The sequence below is a fragment of the Cynara cardunculus genome, assembly GCF_001531365.2.
Source record: "Cynara cardunculus var. scolymus isolate 2C chromosome LG 13, CcrdV1, whole genome shotgun sequence".
NCBI lineage: Eukaryota > Viridiplantae > Streptophyta > Magnoliopsida > Asterales > Asteraceae > Cynara > Cynara cardunculus.
This window is the reverse complement of record NC_037540.1, coordinates 22,093,770-22,107,975: the sequence shown is the minus strand read 5'-3', so window position 1 is coordinate 22,107,975 and position 14,206 is coordinate 22,093,770. Positions and strand designations below refer to the sequence as shown.

General features: G+C 37.3%; 1 protein-coding gene across 6 annotated transcripts; it reads right to left on the bottom strand.

Annotated features, from left to right (window-relative positions):
• On the bottom strand, positions 1 to 14,178 carry LOC112524231 (ubiquinol-cytochrome-c reductase complex assembly factor 1-like). 6 transcript variants are annotated; one of them, XR_003070376.1, is made up of 9 exons: positions 14,095 to 14,178; positions 12,710 to 12,902; positions 6,867 to 7,080; positions 5,021 to 5,187; positions 4,174 to 4,298; positions 2,862 to 2,925; positions 2,216 to 2,264; positions 587 to 734; positions 1 to 507 (listed from the first exon to the last, which is right to left on the bottom strand). XR_003070376.1 is itself a non-coding variant. In XM_025133968.1 (9 exons), the coding sequence occupies exons 3-9, from the start codon at positions 12,884 to 12,886 to the stop codon at positions 673 to 675; spliced, it is 858 nt and encodes a 285-aa protein (XP_024989736.1). In that variant the 5' UTR covers positions 12,887 to 12,902; positions 13,039 to 13,100; positions 14,095 to 14,178; the 3' UTR covers positions 1 to 672. The 6 variants fall into 6 exon arrangements, 2 of the variants coding, with proteins under 2 accessions (XP_024989736.1, XP_024989735.1); XR_003070378.1 differs by having other exon boundaries at positions 1 to 476; XR_003070377.1 differs by having other exon boundaries at positions 1 to 471.
• Between the last annotated feature and the right edge of the window lie 28 nt (positions 14,179 to 14,206).

Here is a 14,206-nt window from a genome sequence, read left to right as displayed (position 1 = left end):
ATTATAAGTCATCAAAACGATACTACAAGTAATGTTTCAATAAGCTAGTTTATGTGCATCCAAACATGTAACAAGAAAATAAGCTAGCTTATTTTTGCCAAACAATACCTAATAGTAACACTATGTATTTAACAAAAATAATGATCAATTTACAATAAAACTACAAATTTGGATACCAAATACCATTTTCAAATCTCGAAACACCGAATCGATACTTCAATGACATGGTTCCAAAAGCTCATACCATGGACCGTAGGTCTCCAATCGATCACAAATAAAAACAATACCCCACATGATAAATTCACTGAATAGAGCAGAAGGGCATAATTAGTAACTTCATCAATAAACAAGTTTCGATCCTTTCTTTTGCTCCTAAATTCATTCGTCAACATCCAAACTGACCGCGGCAACCACCTCTGTCTTTCTATTACAAGCTTTTAGTTCCAGCGGTGGCAGCCGGAGGAGGTTTGCCTGTTCTGACGATGGTTGGGACCCAAGTTGCAGTTGCTGTTAGGAAAGCAGTGATGTCTTCCATATGAAGAATGTAAAACTATTGTTTTCGAAAAATACATATTCTGAAACTTACCTTCAGTACTCTGCACGCAAGCTTTATATGTTGTAAAAAACAAATGTTTATTCAAGGAAACATGCATGGTTTTGATCCGATTAGAGTTAGGTTTTCGGGTTTGTGAGAGGTGTGAACATGAAGTTGCCAGAGAACATTGCTTCTTTATCTGCACATCCACAATCGCATTCTCCATTTCAAATTCCATAGTATAAATCATACCAAACTCATGAAAAAAAGGCTAACAATAATACTTCTAAGAAGAAAAATTTCAAGGTTGCTACGTTTTTATGTTCTTTTCCGGTGATAATCAACAGCCAAAGGTGTTCCAAGTGAATTTGCAGTCAAATTAAGGCCAAAGACTATTTTTTTTGGGTGACCGTGGGTTTCCGGGCTAGCTTAGGCACACTGACTAGCCTTCCAGCCTAGAGTCATAACAAGTGAACCTCCATGGCTACTAGGGCTTTGGCAGCGCCTGGATTCGAACCCCGGAAGATGAGATTTCCACTACATCCTTTAGTATGTCAGAGCATCTACAATAGTTGCTCCATAATTTCTCCAAAATGGAGAATGTAAAATCAAAATCTCCAATTACATCCAACTCCAACAATTTTGGAGATTCTAACATTAATTTTATTACTAAAATATTCAATACATTTAACTCTCCAACAAACTTCCAGCATTTAATTTTGAAGGGTTCTCTAAATTTTCAGATTTTTACACTCTCTACTACTTTCTCCATTTTGGAGAGAGTTTTGGAGGATCTGTTGGGGAAAAGAAAAGGATAAAAACACCATCATCTACAATTTCTCCATTTTGGAGAATTTCCAAGAGATGCTCTAAGAAGCTAAAATATCGGATTGATTTAGACACTGATCCATTATGACAGGTAGCCAGTGAGGAAGACGGTTTTTTCTTTCTTATCATGTACTGTCTAGTTTTCTTCTTATAATGGATGGTTTCCTTTCCATGTGAACTAGCGAATTGACAACTTGCTTAATAAAAAAACGTAGCAAAAATCATAGATAACGGAAAATTGTTGAACCATATGTTCAATTTGTTTTAATTTCCTACAACTATCATTGTGAATATATGTGATTATTGATCCTAACAACCAAAGCCTTTTTGCTAGGTATGAAAAATTTCTCCATAGCAGCACCGACTGAGGATCACTACGGCTTGTTGAAGGGTTAGTTGTTGACCAGAAACTTCTATGGCATATCGAAGTTTTACTTGTTTACTAGAAATCCCAACAAATGTATAAGCTTTCAAGCAGTGATTTCCCCATATATGTCAGGGTTATATTTGCTCTAAGGAACTGATTGGGTTTGAGCATACATACCAGTCCCATAAAAATGCGAATACTTTCCTTTTTTGGCAAGTTTTCACTTCAAGTTTATACTTTTTAGCCCATTAACAATCATTATTTGAAATTAGTAACTTTGACCTTGGTCCACATGTTTCCTTTTATTGTACTTGTGAAGAGGTATTTTGGACATTTGATCACTAGTAAGCAGTTTTATCAAAGTGTGCCAAGTCAAACATCGCATTTATTTTTCTTTTTCTTCTTTTGACAAAGGGAGTATAACAAACAACAGGATATGTGGGACTGCAAGCAAGTAAATCTTGAGATGGGAAAATGTGGGGTACCTGTTAATGACAAGCAAGTACATTCTCGCCGAACGTATCTTGTGAAAGCCTGAAATATTCAAATAATAAGGTTAAAAGGCGAATATAATTTGAAAGAGACATGCAAATGGTGAAACGGCTCCTACCCATGAAAATTTACAATATTTTCTTTCACCAACTCAAAAAGCCAGCACTATTATCCCAAATGCCATGTGAAAATTACAAAAATGAAAAACGGAATGTGTTAAAGACACTAGAATTTGACTAACAATGCTTTACAAAGTCAAAMAGCCAGCACTATTATCCCAAATGCCATGTGAAATTTACAAAAATGAAGAACGGAATGTGTTAAAGACACTAGAATTTGACTGACAATGCTTTACAAACTCAAAAAGCCAGCACTACTATCCCAAATGCCATGTGAAATTTACAAAAATGAAGAACGGAATGTGTTAAAGACACTAGAGTTTGACTAACAATGCTTTACAAGAACACAGGAAGCTGTGTGGTAGACATGTACTGAATCAAAGCTTAATAGCCATACCTCCCAAGTGTCTGACAAAATACCCAAGGATGTTACATGTTATGTGTTGTATGTGGCCAAAGAAGAGGATATAATCTCATTTATGGCGCGAAAAAATGAATTAACCCAAGGTTAAGAACTTACCAGGACAGCAGGTAATGCAGCAGGATCTAGCTTAGATGGACCATCTTCAGAGAAGAAGACATTCCTACAGAACATGTAAGCAAAATTATGAAACAAAAGCAAACTGGGATTCAATAGCAGATCAACTCCAAACAGCAAAATGTGCAAAGATGTTTATGCAACATATGATGTCACATCTGCTCAATTTATGTCTACACCATGCCAAAGAGCAAAGCTTTATACATGTCAAAGAGGTCATGCAAGTGCAACATCCAACAAAGCATTTTAAACCAGCATTAATTTACAGATTTAGCGCCTTTGTGCATGTATTGCTTGTTTACATCCCAAATCAGATTTAGAATTTTCGTACTCAAGCTCATGGACTAAGATGCAATACTTGGCGCAAAATGTCATGTTACATTATCTGGGTTAACTGAGTTACTAGAGCCAGGTTGAGCTAGCTATATAGTTTGAACAAGCTTCAAATTGGACTTAAGTCACATGACGAGGTCAGCAGCCATCCCAAGCACGATTTAGACAACGAGCTAAACAATATCAGGTCTGCCTTGTTCAAATATCAGGAACCCAACACCCATCAGAATCCCCTTAGAACATCAACTAATATGATTTTCTTTTTATACCGACTAATAAAGAATGTAGTGAACTTAGAACACAGATTTCATCATGCATTAAAATCAATTTCTAAAACAATTATAACTCAATACCTACTCCCCCCCTCTTTCTACTTTCATTGTGCAACTCAATAAACCTCGTATATCTGCTTTTAATCCATACTAAAATTGAGTTGTTATAGCTTGCTATACGGAAGTCCAAATCTCCTCTATCCGTACCACTGCTAGCCGTAACATTATCACAGATCCAAAACTTTTTGGTATGATAGAAATAAAGCCAGACTACCAATTTCTACATTAAGAAATTTTATATGCCCCATACATCAAATAGAATCAAAGTTCAGAGGTCTTATGACCAAATACAGTCACTCGCATATACAAATTAATCAAAAACAGACCGTAAGTAAACTGCAAGTGTAGGCCTATCATAAGACAATAAATCGAGATCATCTCAGATTATAAAAGGGCCGGACAGTCAAGTGGATGAGCCTAGTAGAACCTTCTATTTTCCTGGTTCTCTGTCTCAAAAAAGTACATACTTCCTAAAAGATTACTAAATGCTTCAATGATGGATGCCAAATAAACCATCCTCTGAAAAGATACAAGATGGAGCAGATGGAATTCAAAAAACAAACAAGTAATGAATTCCTTAAGATGGAGCGGATAGAATTTAAGAAACAAACAAGTAGTGAATTCCTTACTTCCATATTGCTTTCTGCAACTCATCCGGTTTAGCTTCTGGAAGCATGGCGGTATCAAAAGCAACAATATTGCCATAAAATACTTTTTCCAACTCCCTCATCCATTTAGACAACAGTAAATTAACCTGCACTCCAATAAGAAAAAAGAACTATATTACTGATATAGGATTTGTGTAGTCGCAAGAAATGGATCCTTCACATTAATCAAGATACTATGGATTTCCATGCCCTAAGCTAACAGGCATGCATAAAAGATACTTGGAACATCAATGTCCCACAATAGCTGAAACGATTTCCATTTTTTGGATTTTCCATGTCAAATGCAAGATTACTCGGTTTAGTTGATGTAATACATGAAATACCAACTTATTGTACTCCTCCATCATTACAAAACTTACTCGATTGATTTGATATGCAATTGGGTGTACCACAATCCCTACCTCAACTTTCAAATTTTCATGTTGCTCAAAGGATTAGAAACTTTCTTCGAAATTTTTTCACCAAGATTGTCATCTAATTCATTAATATGCTACTTGAAAGCAGGTGCATTTTCAGAAATTAGATACAGTCTAATATACTCCTTACTGCGGGTCAAGAGTCATTTGCTGTGACCATTATGGGGGAGAGACCAAGAGAGTAATAAAACAAGATTAAAGATGCAAAAAAAATCCTAAAAACTTAGTGACATCCTATTTAGTCGGATAGCAAGAACATTCATGCTTGTGAGAACTTTAACAATAAGAACATATTTCCATCTAGCAAGAAATTCTCTTCTACCATTAGGAGGCCAATTAACAACAAGATATAAAATTAATAGCCAAAAAGTCTATCAATGCAGACTACCGACCCCAGCTTTTGAAACTCTCATCTCCAGATCATGATTATAGATTTCGTACACATATTGCCCCAATTCAACACCTTCCTTTCCTTCTGCTTTCAAGCGACGCAAACATAACCACATGTGTAATACGAGCATGCAGAATGTTGTTCTAAAGGTTTTCTCCAAGCTAAAAACTGCATGCCAAAGTAAATTTTATCTATTAAAAGATAGAGACTCTGCATATATCTCAAGAAAGCACAGCAGAAATTAAGCAAGAGCAGAATTGGTTACAGCACAAATAGCATAAAGTCTGAGTATTTATTTTAAATTATAGAACATAGGAAATTGCAGCAAATCAGGTATCTCCTCTCTCCTAGAAAGCAAAACTTTCACCAAACTAAACACTCCCAACAGGCATGAAACTATCATTTATGAAACATTGGGAAGTAACAACCATGACTAAAACAGGATTTAGGAATAGGTTAAATGGGTGTGGCAAAAATCTCAAAAGGGAAAATAGTTAGATATTACAATTCCTGCATGCATAACTTGGTTATCTATAAACACAAACACGCCTTATCTTGTGATCCAAAAGAACGCTAAACAAATAATAGATGAAAAGAACAAAAAAATAAGAGACAGCTGGGATCATTGCTCCAGTGTGCTTATGATATGTGCAGATCCACTCCCTCCATCTAAAATAAATGCAGCAATTTCCTTTGTACGATATCGCAAGCTAAATGCAACATTTCTATTTTTTGACAATGTTTCAACCAAAATTACCTATTTTCCGACTATTAATAATTACAAAACATTTATTGCATTAATAATTACTAATAATAGATGAAAAGAACAAAAAAATAAGAGACAGCTGGGATCATTGCTCCAGTGTGCTTATGATATATGCAGATCCACTCCCTCCATCTAAAATAAATGCAGCAATTTCCTTTGTACGATATCGCAAGCTAAATGCAACAATTCTATTTTTTTGACAATGTTTCAACCAAAATTACCTATTTTCCGACTATTAATAATTACAAAACATTTATTGCATTAACTTTGGTCCACGAGATTCCTCAATTTTATGATTATTGTCAGGCATCTCATATATAATACAAAAACATCTTAAACTGTTTGCCTAGTTAATCGTAGCATTCATTTTCTGTGATGGTGGAAATATTAAAGTTGTTCATCACAACCAATACACTCATTCACATTGGCCACTGACTGCAAAGGTCAAGTGAGGGATCCATACAACAAAAAGCATCTTGACATGTTTGACATACAACACCAACAAAAAATTTCAGCTTGCCTGTTTTACACGCATGAATACTTACAATATACGATTATAATAACCTATTTTCCAATCTAGATAACCTTAGCCACCCGGTAATAACAAAGCAACAATCTCATGTTGGGGGTCAAAAGATTGTCTTGAGTTTATCCATCTAGAAGGTGGTGTATCTGAGAAAAGTCTGAGAATGCAAAAAAATCATAGTTCATTTCCCATAGCAATTCAAGTAGAAGTATATTTCTTGGAATGCAATTTTGGTGGATCAAAAAAAAGTCTAAGGTCATATACAGACAATAGATTAAGGCACTAAGCACTGTCTTGAGGCATATACAACGACAGAATTAGGCATAAACCTAACTGAAACTAAACAATAAATCCTAGGATAATTAATTTTAATTTGAAACTTCAAATCCATGAAACTAATGAACCTATAGGCTATAGATGTGGTCAGGCATCTACCTTAGCAGTGGCAAAGGCTTGACAAAGACTAGTTTTAACTATACTATAGGGCAACTCAATCAAATGAACATTTAAGAAAAATATGCTATCTTATCAAGATGAGAACAATCAAAGACTAACCGTCATAAATGGCAGGTTTATCAGCTTGAGATACAACACGGCGGTAAATAACATTTGCTGCTCGAATAGACGTGCTCTGTTTGCTATAGAACAACATCAACTTGAGGAGAAACTGGCGGATACCCTCGTAGTTAGGCTCCTCAATCCTCAGAGGGGATTCAGGTGGCAAGGCTAAAGAACAAGGCTTGGAACGGAACATCTTACTCAGATTTACCTGTGGAAAGCAGTGCACGTTTATCAACACAAAAATGAATAACTTAACAGTAAATTACCACCAGTGTTATAATAGATAAGTTGAATCAAAAGAAGAGCACTGATGCAAATTGATTGTAGTCGGTAGCTTTCTTATTGAATTGAGTAAAAGGAAATGGAAATACAATGGATTACATGGCTTTCGAGAGGCCGGTTCTCTCCCTTAGAGCTTGCGCCCTTTTACAATCTCACAAAACAGAATACCAGCTCCACTAACAAACTTCCCACTATAAAGGAGTTGTCTCTATTATTCTATTGAGAAAGTACCAAACTACCCTCCACTTATTTACAACTAAAGTAAACTTCAACTACTTAGATCTTCTTTTATATGTAAAGCGAATAGTAGGCTTATCAATACCTCCCCCCAAAGCTTTCACCTTGTCCTCAAGGTGATTATTAGGAAACTGCCGAGCCAAAGCTTCCAGATTCTCCCAAGTCGACTCGAAATCAGACAGCCCTTTCCACTTGACTAACACTTCCAAACTTTTTGCATCATTTTTTTCCACCCTTCTGACCTCCAACAAGGCTTTTGGCTCTACTTGTAACACCATATCAGCAAATACTTGAGTTGGTATGTTCTTTGCAACCAAACAATTCCCGACAGCTTTTCTAAGTTGAGATACATGGAAGACAGAATGTATCTTTACTCCCTCCGGTAAGTCTAAACAATAAGCGACTTTTCCAAGACTTTGTAAGGACCATAAAATCATGCAATCAACTTTGGACTATTCCCATTCACAAAGGGATTTTTGTCGATAGGGTCTAAGCTTCAGAAACACCAAATCATTAACAACAAAATCCACCTCGGTTCTTTTCAAATCAGCTTGCTTTTTCATTCTACACTGCGCCTTCAAAAGATGCATTCGCACCTCATCCCATATCTCATCTCGACTCATCAATTCCATGTCCACTGCTTGTACCACAGCCGAAGCATCTTTATAACGTAATAAAGGAGGAGGATCCCGTACATACAACACCTTGAACGGAGAACATTTAAGAGTTGTATGATAGACCGTGTTGTATGACAGTTCTGCCCATGACAACCATTTGCTCCATTGGCAGGGTCTATCCGAAATCCAGCATCTCAAATATTGTTCCAGCCCTCTGTTCACCACTTCGGTTTGACCATCCGTTTGTGGATAATAAGCCGAACTAAATTTCAGAGTCGTTCCTTGCAATTTGAACAATTCTTTCCAGAAGTTACTTCGGAATACTTTGTCACGATCATAAACGATTGAATTGGGTACCCCATGCAATCGGATTATCTCCTTAGAAAATACCTCCGCTACCGATTGAGCCGTAAAAAGATGCTTTAAACCCACAAAGTGAGCGTATTTGCTGAATCTATCTACCACCACCAAGATAGAATTCAAACCACCTGAAATTGGTAGTCCCTCGATGATATCCATCAAAATGTCACTCCAAACTGTATCTGGAAGAGTCAACAGCTGTAGTAACCCCGCCGGTGAACCACTTAAGACTTTGTTCCTCTGACATGACTCGCATTCTTTAACCATATTATGTACGTCCTTCTTCATATCAATCCAGAATAACTCGGCTGCCATCCTATGGTACGTTCTTTCTTCACCGTTTTGTCCCCCGATCGGTGACGCATGGAATTCTTCAAACAACTTCGGAATAATCATCGACTTTATGGGCACCACCAATCTACCTTTAAAGAATAACAATTCTTGTCTTACTTCGAAACCTTTATGTCGGCTAACATCTTTCAACACTTCTTTTATTTTGACCAAAAAATCATCTTTTTCTAGTTCTTCTTTCAAACTTTCCCACTGTCTTCGTGTTGGTACACTCAAATTAGATAACTCTACCTCTTCATGCTTACGAGAGAGTGCATCAGCAGCTTTATTAGCACTCCCTTGTTTGTAAATGATCGAAAAATTATATCCCATTAGTTTACTCATCCAATTCTGATATTCCGGTTCCACCACTCGTTACTCTAGCAAATAACGTAGACTCTGTTGATCGCTGCGAACCGTGAAATGTCTGCCAAGCAGATAGGGTCTCCACTTCTTCACAGCCAACACTATGGCCATCAATTCTTTCTCATAAGTCGACTTTTGCCTTGCTCTTGTGCCTAGAACTTGACTGTAATAAGCCACGGGCTGTTCATTCTGCATCAAAACAGCCCCAACCCTGTCCTGGAAGCATCCGTCTCGAACACAAACTCGGCTGAAAAATCAGGCAGCTTCAACACTGGTAGTGAAGACAATATTTTCTTCAATTTCTAAAAAGCCTCTTGTGCTTCCTCAGTCCAACCAAATTGGTTTTTTTTAAGTAAATCCGTGAGGGGACTAGCTATAACTCTATATCCCTTCACAAATTTTCGATAATATCCCGATAACCCCAAAAAACCTCTCAACTCCGTAATGTTTCGAGGTACCTTCCACTCTAAAATCGTTTTGATTTTAGAATCATCTACCTCTACTCCTTTACTTGAGATCATATGACCCAAGTAACCCAGTCTTTCTTGACCAAATTCACACTTCTTTTTATTGGCATATAATTTGTTTTGAGATAACAATTGGAACACTAATCTCAAATGGTCAATGTGTTCTTCCTCCGATCGACTATACACCAATATATCGTCAAAAAACACTAGCACGAACTTTCTTTAACAGTCTTTAAAAACCTAGTTCATCAATCCTTGAAAAGTGGAAGGGGCATTTACAAGACCGGAAGGCATTACTTTAAACTCGTAGTGGCCTTGATGCGTTCTAAAAGCTGTCTTTTGAATGTCTTCATCCTTCATACGAATCTGGTGATACCCCGATTTCAGGTCGAGTTTGGAGAACACTTTAGCACTGTATAATTCATCTAGCAGCTCATCGATCATCGGTATCGGAAATTTATCTACCACCGTAGCCTTATTGAGAGCTCTATAGTCGATGCAAAACCTCCAACTACCATCTTTTTTCTTGACTAACAAGACGGGACTTGAAAAAGGACTGTTGCTCGGCTGAATCACCTCTGCTTCCAACATTTCTTTCACCAACTTTTCTATTTCATCTTTCTGGTAGTGTGGGTAACGATAAGGTCTCACGTTGACTCCATCTGTTCCCTCCTTCAACATAATTTCATGTTCCTTACCTCTCCTTGGTGGTAACCCTTTTGGCATATTGAATACTTGCTCAAACTCTTCGAGAACAGATTGTACCTTCGGCCCTACTTCCTGCACTTCATCATTCATCAATGCATAGGCTCCCAACTCCACTAGAACAGCTTGTCCTTCTTGTTGGATCAATTTCCCCATTGCCTTTAATGAAACTAACGATTTCCCTAGAGCGGGATCACCTTTCAGCGCCACTGATTTACCTCCGATCGTGAACTTCATAACTTGTTGTTTCCAATTAGTGTGCGTTGCTCCTAAGGTTTCCAGCCATTGAATCCCCAAGATCACATCACTGTTTCCCAATTGTATGGATAGAAAGTCTTCTACCACCTCCAAACTTTGCACATTCAACACAACATGCTTACAAATCCCGTCACTCTTCACTTGGTTCCCCATTCCCATCATTATAAAATACTCCTTCGTTTTGTCAATATTCAAATTCAACTTATCTACGATATCTTTGGAAATGAAATTGTGAGTTGCTCCACTATCAATGAGGATTACCACCTTTTGACCTTCTATGCATCCTTTCATTTTCATAGTTTTCGGATTCGTTAGGCCTACCACCGAATTAAGATGAACTTCTACTTCTTTACTCACCTCAATCACGTCAGCTGTATTCAGCACTTTACCGTCCTCTACTTCGCTACCAGAATCCATTGTTTCCTCCTCTTGTACTAACAAAACCTTCAACTCTTTTTTCTTACACTTATGGCCTGGAGAATACTTCTCATCACAACGATGACAAAGGCCCAAAGCTCGTTTCCGTTGAACCTCCTGATCCGACAGTCTTCTATACTCCGATCTCGAGTTGTTTATCGAATTGTTCATCGAACTAGAACTGTTAACTGATTCAGCCCCACCGGTAGCAAACCTATTACCCAAGAACGTCGGAAATGATTTTTTTGGCACTGAGAATGTTCTTTCCTTAGCGATCACAGTATTTTTAACTTCGATTTTCATAGCCATCTCCATCGCTTCCTCAAGTGTTACTGGATTGAGAAGTCTAACCTCAGCTTTGATCGAATTCTCCAAACCGTTGATGAATTGACTCATGAATACCTCTTCCGTAATTCCTTCTAATGGTGCCGCCAATTCCACAAACTTCATCCTAAATTCATCAACTGTACCTTCCTTTTTTACAGCCAAAAATTGCTTGCATAAAGTTCCAGCTGCTGCCAATCTGAATTGACGAAGAATTAATTGACGCAAATCCTCCCATCATGAAATCGGATGCCGACGATTCTCCCACTGAAACCATTTTAAAGCAGTACCTTCAAACGCTATAAAGGATACGTCAATTTTTTCATGTTACGTCAATTGATTTAGATAAAAATAGCGTTCCGCACGAAGAATCCATCCATCAGGATTGGTTCCGTCGAAAAAAGGAATTCCAGCTTTCGACCTTTCACAGCAAAGAGTCGACTCGATCCCTGCCACTCCTCGTTCTTCCTCTTAGATTTCGCCGTTTCCTCCCCATCTTCACCGTCCGATGATCCTGACGTAATCACCCTAGCTGATACTTCGTTGCTTAATTTTCCAATTGCTAAAAAATCTTCTCCAAATTCTTCTCCATTAGCTGTTGATTCTTCTCAATTGAACCAACACAGCTTTCCAAATCATCTATTCTGGCTGTCGCACTTCTCGTTCCCATGGTTGGATCGAACTCGCTCTGATACCAATTTGATGCAAATTGATTGTAGTCGGTAGCTTTCTTATTGAATTGAGTAAAAGGAAATGGAAATACAATGGATTACACGGCTTTCAAGAGGCCGGTTCTCTACCTTAGAGCTTGCGCCCTTTTACAATCTCACAAAACAGAATACCAGCTCCACTAACAACCTACCCACTATAAAGGAGTTGTCTCTATTTTCTATTGAGAGTACCAAACTACCCTCCACTTATTTACAACTAAAGTAAACTTCAACTACTTAGATCTTCTTTTATATGTAAAGCGAATAGTAGGCTTATCAAGCACCCATTTGATATCAGAATAACCCGAAATTTATTTGTAAGGTTACACATTCAGTATCCCAATGTTATGAGGGCCTTAGAGAAAAAAGTTAATAAAAAACAAACAACCAATGACCGTATTCAAGATCTTAAAAATCCAGAGGGGAAAATCAAAATAGTACTACCTCAGCTCAACAAAGAGTCCATTTTGCACCCAAAACAAACTTGTTTCCAAATACGATTCCTCTTTTAGTATAAAAATATCTTATGTACTGAAGTTCACCACTCATGATAAAATATAACCATAATCTTGACGAATGTTAGAAACTGGGAGTATTTATAATGCTTGTTTGAATTAAAAAATCCATATTTCTAAATGGGAAGTCTGACTAACTTAGATTCAGTTCTAAACCAAGCCAGTGAATTGAAGTCCCCTCAAACATTACCGCTATCAAGAAAAAATGAAAACCCACAAAGCGGAAAAACTGACGATGGAAGGAAGTACCTCTGATTTAGCAGTATAGTTTTTCTCGGAAGCATCTGAAGCTACCGGCACCTCTACGGCCGCAATCCTAGAAATTCGCCGGCAAGGGAAAACAAACAAATCTGAAGCCATATCTGATTTAGTCTGTCGCCCTACCCTGTAAATATTAGCTAGGGTCCTGCTCCATCGAGGCATCATTGCAGTCGCAACAAACCTATTAAAAAACAAAATTCCTTAAAACAGTTAGAGAAATCGGAAGAAAACGGAGAGGGATTTGAGGGTGAAGAATAAGAAGTTGTCTATAAGAAAACACGCAGATCATAAGCAGACATGGAGAAGAAAGGCATTACGTGTAGCTGTCTGTTGATGCAAATGGAGATTTTCCGTCAATTTTTGTCGAAGGTCTTAAACCCTAAAACAAATGCAAAAAGAGCTAACGGTGCTAACAAAATATTTTTGAGAATAGAATTTAGTAAGCAACTTGTCAAGTCGATGAAATATGGTGAAGAAATAAGAATGTTATCCGACATAAGTAAAACAATAACCAAAAATCTTATTCAATAAGGTTGGACGACTCTCACCACGGAAAACGTTTACCGGATAAATTGATACATACGATACTGTTTTGATAGATTAAAAATCTTATCCGATAAATTGTTATAATAATAGCTATGATTCATCTTCAATTAATTATTTGAAGTGCTAAAAATATGTTTGAAGTGCTTCTTGATTGATCAAAAATAATTCATGTTGAAATATACTTAAGGTAGTGTTTGTTACGCAGACTGGACGGGACAGGACGGGACGGGACAGGACGGGACTAATTGTCTGTCCCATGTTTGGTACAACTAGGACAGGACGGGACAAAACTGTTAAAATGACCATATTATCCTTAAATGTTGTTCAATGTTATTTTGTATCATATAATGATTATAAAATGACAACAAATCAACTAAAATATGGAATGCCATGATAATAAACTTATGAAATTGCAAACATACAGGTGACAGTTTCCTATCACACATRTTCTACCCACAATCTTGAACTAACTCTTGAGGCAATAAAATCAACTATGGCATTTCCATTCTACAAGATGATAGTTACCTAGATTCTAATGGTACTCAAACGACCAATTCCTCAACTATAGTAAAATCAACTATGGCATCTCCATCAGTTCCTTTTTTACGCAGAAATTTGAACATGCATGTGGGTTTTTAATGGTACTCAAACGACTTAGTAAGAGGATTTTGTTAGGGTTTACAGTCAAGAATCCAAGAAAAGAACGATGTGGAATCGATTTTGTTAGGGTTTACAGTCAAAAAGAAATCAGAAATCGACGCAGCAAAGAATCGCAATAATGAAATCGACGCAGCAAAAAGAAATCGATGCCAAAAAAGAAATCATACCGATATGGAAGGAGGCGGTGGAAGGAGGCGGTGTGGAAGGAGGCAATGTGGAAGAGCTCTGGTCGTGGAAATGTGGGTGTGAAAGAGACGATGATAAGGAGGGTTTAGTTTT

Bases quoted from the DNA above. Each gene is read 5' to 3' on its own strand.
- LOC112524231 (XM_025133968.1), bottom strand. From the start codon at position 12,886: ATGATGCCTCGATGGAGCAGGACCCTAGCTAATATTTACAGGGTAGGG. The intron at 5,188-6,866 runs GTTAGTCTTTGA...TTTGGCATGCAG, and splicing joins TAAACCTGCCATTTATGACG to TTTTTAGCTTGGAGAAAACC. The intron at 2,265-2,861 runs GTAAGTTCTTAA...TGAATATTTCAG, and splicing joins CTGCATTACCTGCTGTCCTG to GCTTTCACAAGATACGTTCG.